Below are 12,133 nucleotides of genomic sequence, written 5' to 3' on the forward strand. Positions count from 1 at the left end.
TATACATGTTGTATACATGTATACAACATGTATATAACATGTAAACTTGTATACAACATGTATACATGTTGTATACATGTATACATGTTGTATACATGGGTCAGAATTTGGCGTCAACAACATGAAAGCATGGATCCATCCTGCCTTGTATCAATGGTTCAGGCTGGTGGTGGTGGTGTCATGGTGTGGGGAATCTTTTCTTGGCCCTCTTTGGGCCCCTTGGTACCAATTGAGCATCGTTACAACGCCACAGCCTACCTGAGAATTGTTGCTGACCATGTCCATCCCTTTATGACCACAAAACTGTTACTAGCGTGGTGTACCTAATAAAGTGGCCGGTGAGTGTATATATATCGCTCTTTCTCCAAATGTTTCTCTGTATACCTCTTCATTTCACAAACTAAGTTAACTTTAGCTGAAGTGCTGTTGTATTCTATAAAGACCATCTGTGTGCGTTTTATTGCAGAAATGGGTGAACCGAGAGATTTCCAACTTCGACTATTTGATGCAACTCAACACAATTGCAGGCAGGACGTACAATGACCTCTCCCAGTACCCAGTGGTATTTTCATTAGTTTCCTTTTTTTATACATTTTCAGAATTAAACCAATCCAGAGTAYGGTCACAGAACAACAGAAAGGTCACCACCTTTCATTTCTGGGGTTTTACATATCAAGACAGCTTTTATCTTCATCYATAAAACCCTGAAACTGAAAGAAGTTGAGTTCTCTTTGTCCTGAGACTGTAAATCTCAGTGTTTGAGGTAGTATTTTTGTTTTGTTTGTCCAGTTTCCTTGGATTCTGTCCAACTACACCTCAGAGGAGCTGGACCTCTCTGACCCACGGGTGTTCCGGGACTTATCGAAGCCAGTAGCCGTGCAAAACGAACGCAACGCTAAAGTAGTCCGAGAGAAGTATTYATCATTTGTAGAMTCTTCGTGTTCAGAAGATTTAAAARTACTCAAATGCAGATGTCTAACCTTTTGATGTGTCTGTCAGGTATGAAAGTTTCGAGGACCCAACAGGGACCATCGACAGGTTCCATTACGGCACGCACTACTCAAATGCTGCCGGAGTGATGCACTACATGATCAGAGCTGAACCCTTCACCTCCCTGCACATCCAGCTGCAAAGCGGACGGTAAGGCGTCCTCCTCACCTTCATCTGTTTCTCCTGAAAATTCCCAAAGATTGAAAGCTTTAATGGAGCGCCTCGGTTCAGGTTTGACTGCGCCGACCGCCAGTTCCATTCCATCCCGGCAACGTGGCAGACCCTCATGGATAACCCCAATGACGTCAAGGAGCTCATCCCCGAGTTCTTCTACTTCCCAGAGTTTCTGGAGAACCAAAACGGTGACGTCTGACTGCATGGCTTAGGAGAGGCACGGCATCTTTGTGAAAAAATTAACTCTGTCTTCTTGATTCTTCATCAAACCAGGCTTTGATCTAGGCCGCCTCCAGATCTCTAAGGAGAGGGTGAACGATGTTGTTCTTCCCAAATGGGCCAAGTCCCCGGAGGACTTCATTTATAAGCATCGCAAAGCTCTGGTGAGGCCCAGTTTAATTTCCACTGTTGTGAAAAGGTGTCATGTTTGGAGATTATTGGAGAAAGAATCGAGAACTTTCCCTTTAAGTCAACACAACCAGCTGATGCACGAGTTTTTATATTTGCTGTTTCACGTAAYGCCTTTCGTATGTTTTTGTCACCCATGACATCCGTTTGTCTCCAACAGGAGTCGGAATATGTCTCGATGCACCTCCACGAGTGGATCGATCTGATATTTGGTTACAAACAGAAGGGCCCAGCAGCAGTGGAAGCCCTCAACGTCTTCTATTACTGCACATATGAGGGTAACGTATCATGTCATGGWTTGAGTTTGTTTTGTTTTGTAAAGGTAGAATCTCACTGAGCTGYGACTGTTGGAGACTCAGGATTGGTAGAAAATTGTGAGAAAACAGGCAGATTTTTGTTGCAGTTGTTGACCAGCGAGCCATCTGGCCACATTCTGTGCCGGCAAGCCGTTGAAGTGTAGCCTCGGATATTTCCTGTCAWAGGAGACCTCCTGTAGAAGTTAAAAATGCAGCTCTAGAATTTATGGAATGGGCCGGTTGGTAATATAATCGTTTTAGCTGTTAGTGATTAGCTGTTAAAGTTAGTTTCTGCCAAATTTTTTTTCTTTTTTTACATTTAGTGGTTAGTGAAGCTATTTTTTTTGTTAGCTGTGCCCACCACCAAATATGACCATTCAGCTAAATTAATTCAATTAATATGACTATGACCATTCAGTTAAAAATATCAAGATATTATTTTTGTTTTGAGGAGTTGCTAACCAATCGGTTATGGGGTTTTTTTCCCCCAGTTTTAGTTGCTTTTGAGGTGGGGTATGGTGTGAATAAAGTTTTGGTTCAGTTTAGAGTTAACTACAGACCAGAAATGGTTAGTTTTAAGGAAAATGTCTGGGTTAGGCATAAATACAGCTACAAAAATGAATGTAAGTCAATACAAAGTCCTCAGTTTCATTGTACAAGTACAAGGATGTGTGGTTKTGAGTGTGTGTCAGCTGAGCAGGTACTGTGAATAGGAAGAAGTTTGAGCCTCAACGATTGTGTGACTATTTCAAGAGAAAGTATCTAAAAAAATTTTTRAACGTGTTCAAAATTTAAGTAAAAAGCTTGAACCAGTACAGCCCAGTGAGACACCAGTTTAAGTGTAATCAGTTAAAGTTRACTGTAACTGCAGGGGCGGTGGACTTGGACGCCATCACTGATGAAAAGGAACGTAAAGCTTTGGAAGGAATGATCAGCAACTTTGGTCAAACTCCCTGCCAGTTACTGAAGGTGTGAACATGATATCTGAAATGAAAATAAAGACTTTAATCTATGCCAACATGGTTCAATGTGTCGATGAGCCTCATTTAGACTGTGTTTGTGTGTTTGTCATCAGGAGCCACATCCGATGCGTCTGACTCAGGAGGAAGTGGAGAAGAGGAAGGCTCAGCAGGACTCGTGTCCTCTCAACATGTTTGATCACCTCAGTGACCTCAAGTCTTTCTTTGTTGAGGTTTATTATCTTTACCTTCTGTTGATCGACTTTATCAAACTGATTATCGTACAACTGAACAAAGTCTCTCCTCGTGTTTCAGGGTATCAGTGACAACGTGCCGCTGGTTAAAGCTGTCGTGCCAAAGAATCAGTCCCGGTCCTTCATCACCCAGGGGAGTCCTGACACCATGGTGAGCTCTGAACCCTTTTTATAGATTTCATTTAGTCGTTCTAATGACCACTTTAAAGCTTTTTGAAGAATCTTTATATGGTTTCAAGTTTTTTTTTATTGTTTAGCCCAACAATAGGTTTGGGCAAAATACCTTCGTTTGAATATATAGACTGATAAGTAGATAGTTAAGTACAATACAGGACTGTAGCCAAAATTTTGAAAGGGGTGAGGTTCTGCCTCAGGTAGAGGAGAACAAGTAGCTTGGGGAACACCTTGGATTCCTCCCAGAGGAGCTGGAAGAAGTGGCTGTGGAAAGAGAGGTCTGGACCTCCCTGATCAAGCTGCTGCCCCAAAGACCTGACTCTGGATGGATTTAAGCTGGGGGTATGGGGGCCGCTTAGTTGGTGGGCAAAACAGGGCATTAATTGCTCTTAAAGCTCCTGCTTTTTAAGGATTTTAGAATAGAGTAAGCTCCATTGCTCCAGAGTGCAGTAAAAAAATGATGAAAATATGGTTCATATTCTATTACCAACGCTGACCCACACAGAATCACGTGCACTAGTTTTTTWWTTTTTTTGTGTAAACCACCACCACCAATTCCCTAGGGGGAAACCCTGGTTTTATTCCAATAGAAAAGTATCGATAAGAGAACCGTTAAAATACCGGATCGATAAGCAGTACCGATAAGAGTAGYAGTATCGATAAAACCTTAACTATACCCATCCCTATTTACGTAACATTTWGCTTAGTATGAAAATAAACATAACGTGAAAATTAATCTGACTGCCTAGAACTCATTCCTTCRGTACAGTCCTACAGCTACACATTTTCTGACATAATTCTTATTTCTTTTGTTCAAACCAATTACCCTTTCAAATAACATGATCCTGCAAAAGGCTTCATCACTGTTGCTCCTTTAAATATACATTATTTACAAATACCACAAGATGTTATCATTTATCGTACTGTTTACAAATATAAGTATAAGCACTGGTATAACTGAAACAAATCTGGTTTAAAATGTGGTAGTAGCTGAGAGTCATTCCCACCACAYATTCGAAGCACTATCATCCTGTGAGGTCTTTGTTATAAATTTTGACCTGCAACTCCACCTAAAAAATGGCCGGCTTTCCCCTTTGTTAAATATCACCCTGGGTGTACGGTTGTTCCAGTCGTGAAGGAAGAGGGCTGAACTAAGCCAAGATCATCAGTATTGTTCAAAATTACTTTGTGCATGAAGGCTAACTGTTGAGGTGTATACAGGGGTCGCGTTAACWGAATATTTTCCATATTTGACCGTATATTTTTACACAGTGACGAAAAATCTTGAGGGCCGTCTGTCACTTTGACACTCACACATGGAGACATTTACAGCTTTATGCACAGTCGGTCTACATCACGAAGGTGTCTTAKTCAATATAAAATAAATAAATGATTCCTGTCTGGTCATTATCTCAGATCTAGACACCATACTGACTGCATCTCGCTATCCAGGAGCTGACAGCGCATTGAAAAGATAAGGACAGGAGGCTTTGGAGCGCGTCTGTGACCACTACRGGTCACAAAACAAAACGCAGCGTAACTGAAAACCAGTGGTGCACCGGCAGCCCATGCTGCAGGATTTCCTCCTGGTAAAACAACAGCTTGTGGGACTTGGAAATCCCTCATTCAGAAAGTCTTGCCGGCTTCTGATCACTTCAACTGGAGAAATGTTTTCTGATATGAACCTTTGGCTGAAGTGGTGCTTGTTATTCCAGCAGTGTCGCATCAGTGTTGCAGCAGAGCGCAAGATTAGTCTTCAGAACCGGCGCCTGCACATGTGTGGCTGTAGGCTACTCACCCTGCATACCTTGAGATTTTCCTTTGAGTTAAAAAATCTTTTATAATTATTTGACTTTTTACTTGAGCAGGCAGGGAGAAGCTGCTCCAACATCGACACAGGCTTGTTTCCTGCAGGCTGGTTCAATGGTGCTGCAAGGAAAAGGGTCCCCTGTGAAACAATCTACTAGCGGCAACTAATTTCTGAACACTGAACCACTGGTGATGTGTCCAGGCTATTTGAACCTGTATGACTATATATGGAAAATTCATATCATAGCAACAATCAAGAACAGTTTTTGGTACGATTCAGTATACTGCCCAACTGTAGAAGCAAACGGTAAATGCTATATGCTGACCTCTTTTAGGCAAAGTGCACGGTTCGTCCAACCCCCTGAATCCCCCCCAGATACAGGTCTGCATTATGTAGGTAGTTTGGTAGGACATGTAGGTGGGTAGATGCAGTATATTTTACCTGTTTGAAGGATAAAATGAAAGAAATGAATCAGAGATCACATTGAACTGTTGCATCTTTCTTGTGGCTTTAGGTGACGTTGAGTCAAAACTGCCTGATGGGGACCCATGGCTGGCTGCCTTACAACAAGAACATCTCCAACTACTTCACCTTCATCAAGGACCCCACAGTGTCCAACACCAAGTGAGAGCAATGTTGCTGGAATTTGTTTGTACCCTTTGGATCAATGAAGGAAACCCCATAAGGGTCTTTGAAATATCAAGACTCAGTGGACCACTTCTAAACAGTCCAGTGTTTGGTTCTGAGTCAATCTCGGGGGGTATTTGCTGTGCGTTTTGGGTCATTATCCTGTTGGACCCATGCATGACCTGCTACTCAAAAAAAAAGAAGAAAAAAGCCGAAAAGCATTTTAAGTTCTCTCAGTATTTCCCGTCCTGTGTTTGTGTCGTCTTCCTCCAGAACCCAGCGTTTCCTGTCAGGACCTTTCGCCCCCGGCGTGGATGTAGCAGCAGGGCTGTTTGTCGTCTCCCACGACGGAAAGTTGCTCTTCAGCGGGGGACACTGGGACAACAGCCTTCGTGTCACCTCGCTGGTTAAAGGCAAGACAGTGGGACAACACATCAGACACATGGGTAAAGAAAAGCTTGAATTCTTTAGTCTGTCCAGATTTGATTTGTTTCGTCCTCTGAGGTAAAGATGGAGGAGTCGTAYTCTTGAACATTCTCTTGTTCCCTCCTTCAGATATCGTAACTTGTTTAGCAACAGACCACTGCGGGATCCACCTGATTTCCGGCTCCAGAGACACAACCTGCATGGTGTGGCAGGTTCTGCAGCAGGTCAGAGGAACTGCGCCTCACTTATTCAAAAACGTGAATGTCTCTTTTTTTATTCTTATAGTTTACGTGAAACATTTTGTTCTCTTTGTTTAAAAAGAGTGGAGCTCCTGTGGGCCTCTCCCCCAAACCTGTCCAGGTGTTGTACGGACACACAGACGAGGTGGTCAGCGTCGCCATCAGCACCGAGCTCGACATGGCTGTCTCTGGATCACGAGTAAGAAATCACACTAAACTTACTTCAAGACGTGCCTTTTTTGTATTTAGGTTTCTGTCGACACAAACTGTTAACTGTAACTCATTGCTAACTGTCCTGTTGCTGCTGGAAGGCCTAAAGAACACATAAAGATGGAATTTTGTTGTACCTTTTTTATTTAAAAGAACATGCAGTTAGTTGCACATCTTGGCCTTCATACATTATTTCTCTATTCTACTGAAGGTTGTTGTTTGTAACATGTAAGAACTCTTAATTACTTTTTAAAAAATAGTTTTATTATTATTATTATTATTATTATTATTGTTAATATTTTACATTTTCCACTAAAGCACATTGCTATGTATTGATTTTTTAGGATATTTGTGGCGTTATCGCCAAAGCTGATATTATTAGCTTAGGAGCTAGTGTGAAAGCTTAAAGTCTAAATCTGAGGTTCTCCATCCTTTTCAGTTTTAGGTTGAGTCGTTTCTACAGTCTCACTCTGGTTTCATTTAAAAAGGCTGAACATTAGATATTGTCCAAAATTAACGTTCAATCTGGATAGAGCTTGCACCGGAGCAGCCAGCAAGCATCATTTACCCAGAATGCTTTGTGGCGTAAATAATATGGCAATGTACATCTGACAATATATGCTTTTTTAATTTATAAAAACTAAACAGCTTACAGTATTTTTACAGACTATTTTTTATGCAAAGTAAATGTTTATCAAATTATGTAGTGGGAATTTTCTTTAAAGTAACAAAATCATTAAAAAACTTGAAACTGACAAAACAATTAGAAAAAATAGATTGAAAATTAACTCAGACAGTATTTGAATGATGAAATCTCAAGACTATCAAGGCAGTCTGTAGTGAAATTTGCTACCTGGAATCAGAAAGCCTGAACAGATCATCCAACAGAGTAAAGACCCAGAACACAACTAAAAACGCCAGGGATGGATCAGAACCAAATATTACACTGTTCTGAATTGGCCTCTAAGTCCTGATTATATGAAGTTCTGCCTCACCTGGTGGAGTTTAWAGTTATTTTTAATATTTTAAAATATAATGGGTCGTCATGTATTCGTGATGAATAAGCACCATAAAACTGACCCCCCACCCCCCCACCCCCACCTGTACGACAGGACGGCACAGTGATCATCCACGCCGTCCGGCGGGGTCAGTACATGCGGTGCCTGCGGCCGCCGTGCGACAGCTCCCTGCAGCTGTCCATCCTCCACCTGGCTGTGTCCTGGGAGGGWCACCTGCTGGTCCACACCTGCTTGGAGGGCAAAGCCACACTGAAGGTAACACCCAACAGCTTTTTGACGCTACAAGGAACAGCTGCTATTCGATCMGAGTGCACACGGTTACTTTTACGCTTTTCCCCCCCTTCAGGATAAAAACACTCTTCATCTTTACTCTGTGAACGGGAAGCACCTGTGCAGCGAAGCTCTGAAGGAGCAGGTGACAGACATGTGTGTGACAGGGGAGTACGTGGTTACTGGGAGTGAGCAGGGGTACCTGTCCATCCGTGACCTCTACAGGTAAAGACTCACAAAAACTTTCCTCTGTAAGAAAACTGAATCAGAGGTAGACCGATTGACCGGGCCACTTCTGTACGAGCATTATCCAATTACTGTGTGCAGAACACTTAGCCCCTTCTTCAGTGCACATGGGTCGTTTTTAGAATTAAAACTAAGTTAACTATCAGATCTATGATCATTAAACAGATGGTGAAAATAACTGAACCACTGTTGATGTGTTAAGTTTGACCACTTACAAAGAAACAATCAGTCTCAAATATTTAAGACTAATAACTGATTAATGGAGAGAGACAGAATCCATACTTTCATTTGTTTCACCTGCTTTTCCTTTCCGGGTCTCTGATGCCAGTAGTCACCGTGCGAGAGGCAGGAGATGTCTCCGTCCATGACCAGGACACACAGAGGCAAACAATCATTTCCCTTTAAAAACATTTAAAGAGCCAGAACCCCTCCTGAGGTGTGAAAACCAACTACAGGAAAAAATTTTTATTTTTTATTTTAATTAATTTATTTCATTCGAACAACAATTAAAACAGTACAAATAATAATAATGTTGTGTCAAAAAAACACACAACACAACATGGTCAAATGAAAAGAAGCAGAAAGAAGAAAACAATCTTGTAACACTTGCCCCCATTTAAAAATATCTACAAAACATACAACACACAGAAATTAAACTCAATTTTCAACAGAAACAGAAGAATAATCAACAAAACAACATCACAACAGAAAAATCAATTTCAACCAATAATTTGTTCATATCTCATTAAAAAAAACTTTTAAGCTTTCTACCAAAAGAGTAAATTGTTCCAGCAGAGGTGCATCGCTCCCTCAAATTTGTTCTAATTTTTGGCTTCACAAACATTTCAAGTCCCTTCAAATTATAAACACGATCCCTCTCTTAACAAAGTTGGATTGTATATTRGGTGGCAATACATTTTTATGAGCCTTATRCGTAATCATCAGAATCCTGTAATCTACCAATTCACCAAATTTCAACAGTTCCAATTGCTTAAACAGAATATTTGTAGGGTGATAGTAGTGTTTTCTTGTTACAATTCTCACTGCGTGTAAATGTCTTACCTCTGTGCTCACCAGTAAATGCTGGTCATCCTGGTATAAAACAGTTGGAATGACCTCAGGCTGCGTTGCAAAAGAAACGTGAAAATATTGATTTTTGCAGTAATAAGTCCATAAAGACATCATCTAATCCCAGAAACTAAAGCGGCAAATCCAAAGTTGTTGTTTTTATTATCAAACAGATTTTTAGAAATAATCCTTTTAATTTCTTTTGAAGTTGATCATTTTTCTAAACCTTACATGGAATCCCGTCATGTAATGTTTGTCATTAGTAAGCCTGGGGATCCCCCCACCCTTTTTAAATATAAAACTGGAATTCTCAATGACATCACTGCAGACCAATAAAAATCTACWTTTCAAAGCAGCACTCTTGTAAGCAAAACTAGCTTGTTGATGAGATAAATTGCCAAACTTCATTAAACTGCAGAGCATTTTACAGCTTTTCAGATGGAGAATTTGAAAATAATAGTGAGCATATTATTAATTTTTACAGTGTTTTCTTCTGGATTTCTTATTCTGTCCCACATTTCATTTATATGTAAGTAGACAAACTCAGAAAATCTGTTCAGTTTTTTCCACATCGGATAGAGAAGTTAAGTCGAAASTTACGTATGTAACTATGGTTCTATGAATCCTGAATGACCGCCAGAGGGCGGTGCTAAAAGCACTGAATGTTCCCTTCGCGCATGCGCCGTTCGAGCTGTAATACCAACAGAGTCACACCTGTGACCAATCGGATGACTAATCAGAGGCTATATAGCTTAACGTCATCCGAAGCTCTGCTCCTACAGAATCTTCTCGCAAATGCAAGGATTCTGAGTGACAGAGAAGCTCTTGCGGTCATTCAGGATTCAGTTACACACGTAACTTTTGTTCTCTTTCATCCCTACTGACCGCCAGAGGGCGGTGCTGAAAGCACTGAATGACTAATACCAGCKATGTCACAAGGAATCCTGAGCACCTACCTCACTGAGAAGGCCCAGAGGACCCTTGTAAAAGAACGTATCCCAAAGGGTGAGGAGAAGCCACATTCACATTATAAAATCTAGTGAATGTGCTCGAAGAAGACCATGATGCCGCCGCACATATTGTTTCCAGTGGGACCCCTTTCAGGGCCGCCCAGGAAGTGGAAATGCTCCTGGTTGAGTGTGCCTTCACCCCGACTGGCAGGGAGCAGCCTCCTGCCCTGTAGGCATGGCGGATGACACCCACAATCCAGTGGGAGAGACGCTGTTTTGAAAGGGAACGGCCTAATCTAGGACCTCCATAACAGAAGAACAGCTGGTCTGAGCATCTTATAGGAGCAGTGGCAGCAATATATGTCTCCAACGCCCTCTCTGGGCACAATATATCAGGCCTATTGCCGGTCCCTCCTGACGTAGGCTGAAAACATGCCAATCTCAGTGGCTGGTTACAATGGGAATGCAAAAAAACTTTAGGGGCAAATGCAGTGTTTGGCCACAAGGTAATACCAGAGCCATCTAGGGCCCATTGGAGACATGACAGGCTGGCAGAGAGAGCATGCAGCTCGCCAACCCTTTTAGCTGAGACAGTAGCTAATAAAAATGCTGTCTTACATGAGAGCCACTTGAGGTCCGCCTGAAGCAAAGGCTCGAAAGGAGGGAGGCGCAGGGCTTCGAGGACCAAGGGCAGATCCCAAGCAGGTGCCCGCAGAACTGTTGACGGGTGCAACCTGCAGGCGCCACGCAGAAAAAGAGAAACCAGGTTATGGCTTCCAACTTTACCACCATTAACGTCAGCATGATTAGAGGATATTGCCGCTACATATACCTTAAGTGTTGATGGAGAGCGGCCCTTCTCGAGGAGAGATTTAAGAAACTCCAGGATAGTGGGCACCACACAGGAGACTGGATCCTCATTGCAGTCATCACACCACTGAGAAAACAAACGCCACCTGTTTTCATATTGCTGACGAGTAGAATGTGCCCTAGATCTTAAAATAGTGTACCTGACAGAGTCTGAATATCCAGTCAGCTGCTGCTCAAGCCTTCCACTGGCCACACCCACAGTCTGAGGCGTTGAGGATTGGGGTGCCAGATCAGTCCCCCCCCAACTGAGACAATAAGTCCCTCCTGGTTGGAAGACACCATAGGGTGTCGTGACACAGACTCTGCAGAAGTGGGAACCATGGTTGTGCTGGCCAATATGGAGCTACCAGCAGCACCCTGTGGCCCTCTTCGAGAACTCTSTGAAGAGTCGGCCAAATCAGAGAAAGGGGTGGAAAGGCATAAAAAAGGATCCTTGGCCAGGGATTTGCCAAGGCGTCCTGGCCCAGTGCGCCTGATGCCCCCTTAAAGGAATACCACAGAGGGCAATGATTCGATTCTTCTGTGGCAAACAGGTCTACCTCTGCCTGACCGTAGAGTTGCCATATCATGCGCACTATATCGCTGTGGAGAGACCACTCTCCTGGAGCAGGTGCCTGCCAAGAAAGGGAGTCTGTAGCCCGGTTGTCCTGCCCTGGTATGTACACTGCCCGCAGAGTGGACAGGCGAGGGGAGGCCCATCTCAGGAGATCCCTGGCCACCTTCAGGAGCTGAGCCGACTTGGTGCCACCCTGATGGTTGATGTGGTAGACCACAGAGGTGTTGTCCGATCGAACCAGGACATGTTTCCCYTCCAGGTGGGGCAAGAAGTGCCTGAGAGCTAAAAACATAGCATGCAGCTCCAGCACATTTATGTGTTTGGAGCGATCCTGGTGACTCCAGCGGCCCCGTACCGCTCTGTGCTGCCACACAGCGCCCCATCCATGGAGATGGCGTCCGTCGTGACCACCTCCCTGCGACACACAACCATCCCCATAGGGACACCTTTRGACAAATAAGCTCTGTCCCTCCATGGGTCCAGGCAGGGGCGTAGCACCAAATTCTGGGCCCTGTACACTCTCAATGTCAGTGGGCCTCTATCCATACCAGTGCACGAGGTGCATAAGTAAAAAAAAAAGGGGGGGG

General features: G+C 43.1%; 1 protein-coding gene across 2 annotated transcripts in view; it reads left to right on the plus strand.

Moving 5' to 3' along the window:
• nbeal1 (neurobeachin-like 1) overlaps window positions 1-12,133 on the plus strand; it is a 57,033-nt gene that overhangs the window by 35,063 nt on the left and 9,837 nt on the right. For both annotated transcript variants that reach the window (XM_014010695.1, XM_014010696.1), the window contains 15 exons: window positions 467-562; window positions 790-914; window positions 1,000-1,140; window positions 1,222-1,352; window positions 1,438-1,547; window positions 1,733-1,850; window positions 2,740-2,837; window positions 2,944-3,060; window positions 3,143-3,232; window positions 5,580-5,689; window positions 5,966-6,138; window positions 6,248-6,342; window positions 6,440-6,556; window positions 7,680-7,841; window positions 7,933-8,081. In XM_014010695.1, coding sequence (XP_013866149.1) covers window positions 467-562; window positions 790-914; window positions 1,000-1,140; window positions 1,222-1,352; window positions 1,438-1,547; window positions 1,733-1,850; window positions 2,740-2,837; window positions 2,944-3,060; window positions 3,143-3,232; window positions 5,580-5,689; window positions 5,966-6,138; window positions 6,248-6,342; window positions 6,440-6,556; window positions 7,680-7,841; window positions 7,933-8,081 — 1,832 coding nt within the window. The remainder of the gene's footprint in view (window positions 1-466; window positions 563-789; window positions 915-999; window positions 1,141-1,221; window positions 1,353-1,437; window positions 1,548-1,732; window positions 1,851-2,739; window positions 2,838-2,943; window positions 3,061-3,142; window positions 3,233-5,579; window positions 5,690-5,965; window positions 6,139-6,247; window positions 6,343-6,439; window positions 6,557-7,679; window positions 7,842-7,932; window positions 8,082-12,133) is intronic.

Source organism: Austrofundulus limnaeus, unplaced genomic scaffold (genome assembly GCF_001266775.1).
Source record: "Austrofundulus limnaeus strain Quisiro unplaced genomic scaffold, Austrofundulus_limnaeus-1.0 Scaffold72, whole genome shotgun sequence".
In the NCBI taxonomy this organism is placed as follows: domain Eukaryota; kingdom Metazoa; phylum Chordata; class Actinopteri; order Cyprinodontiformes; family Rivulidae; genus Austrofundulus; species Austrofundulus limnaeus.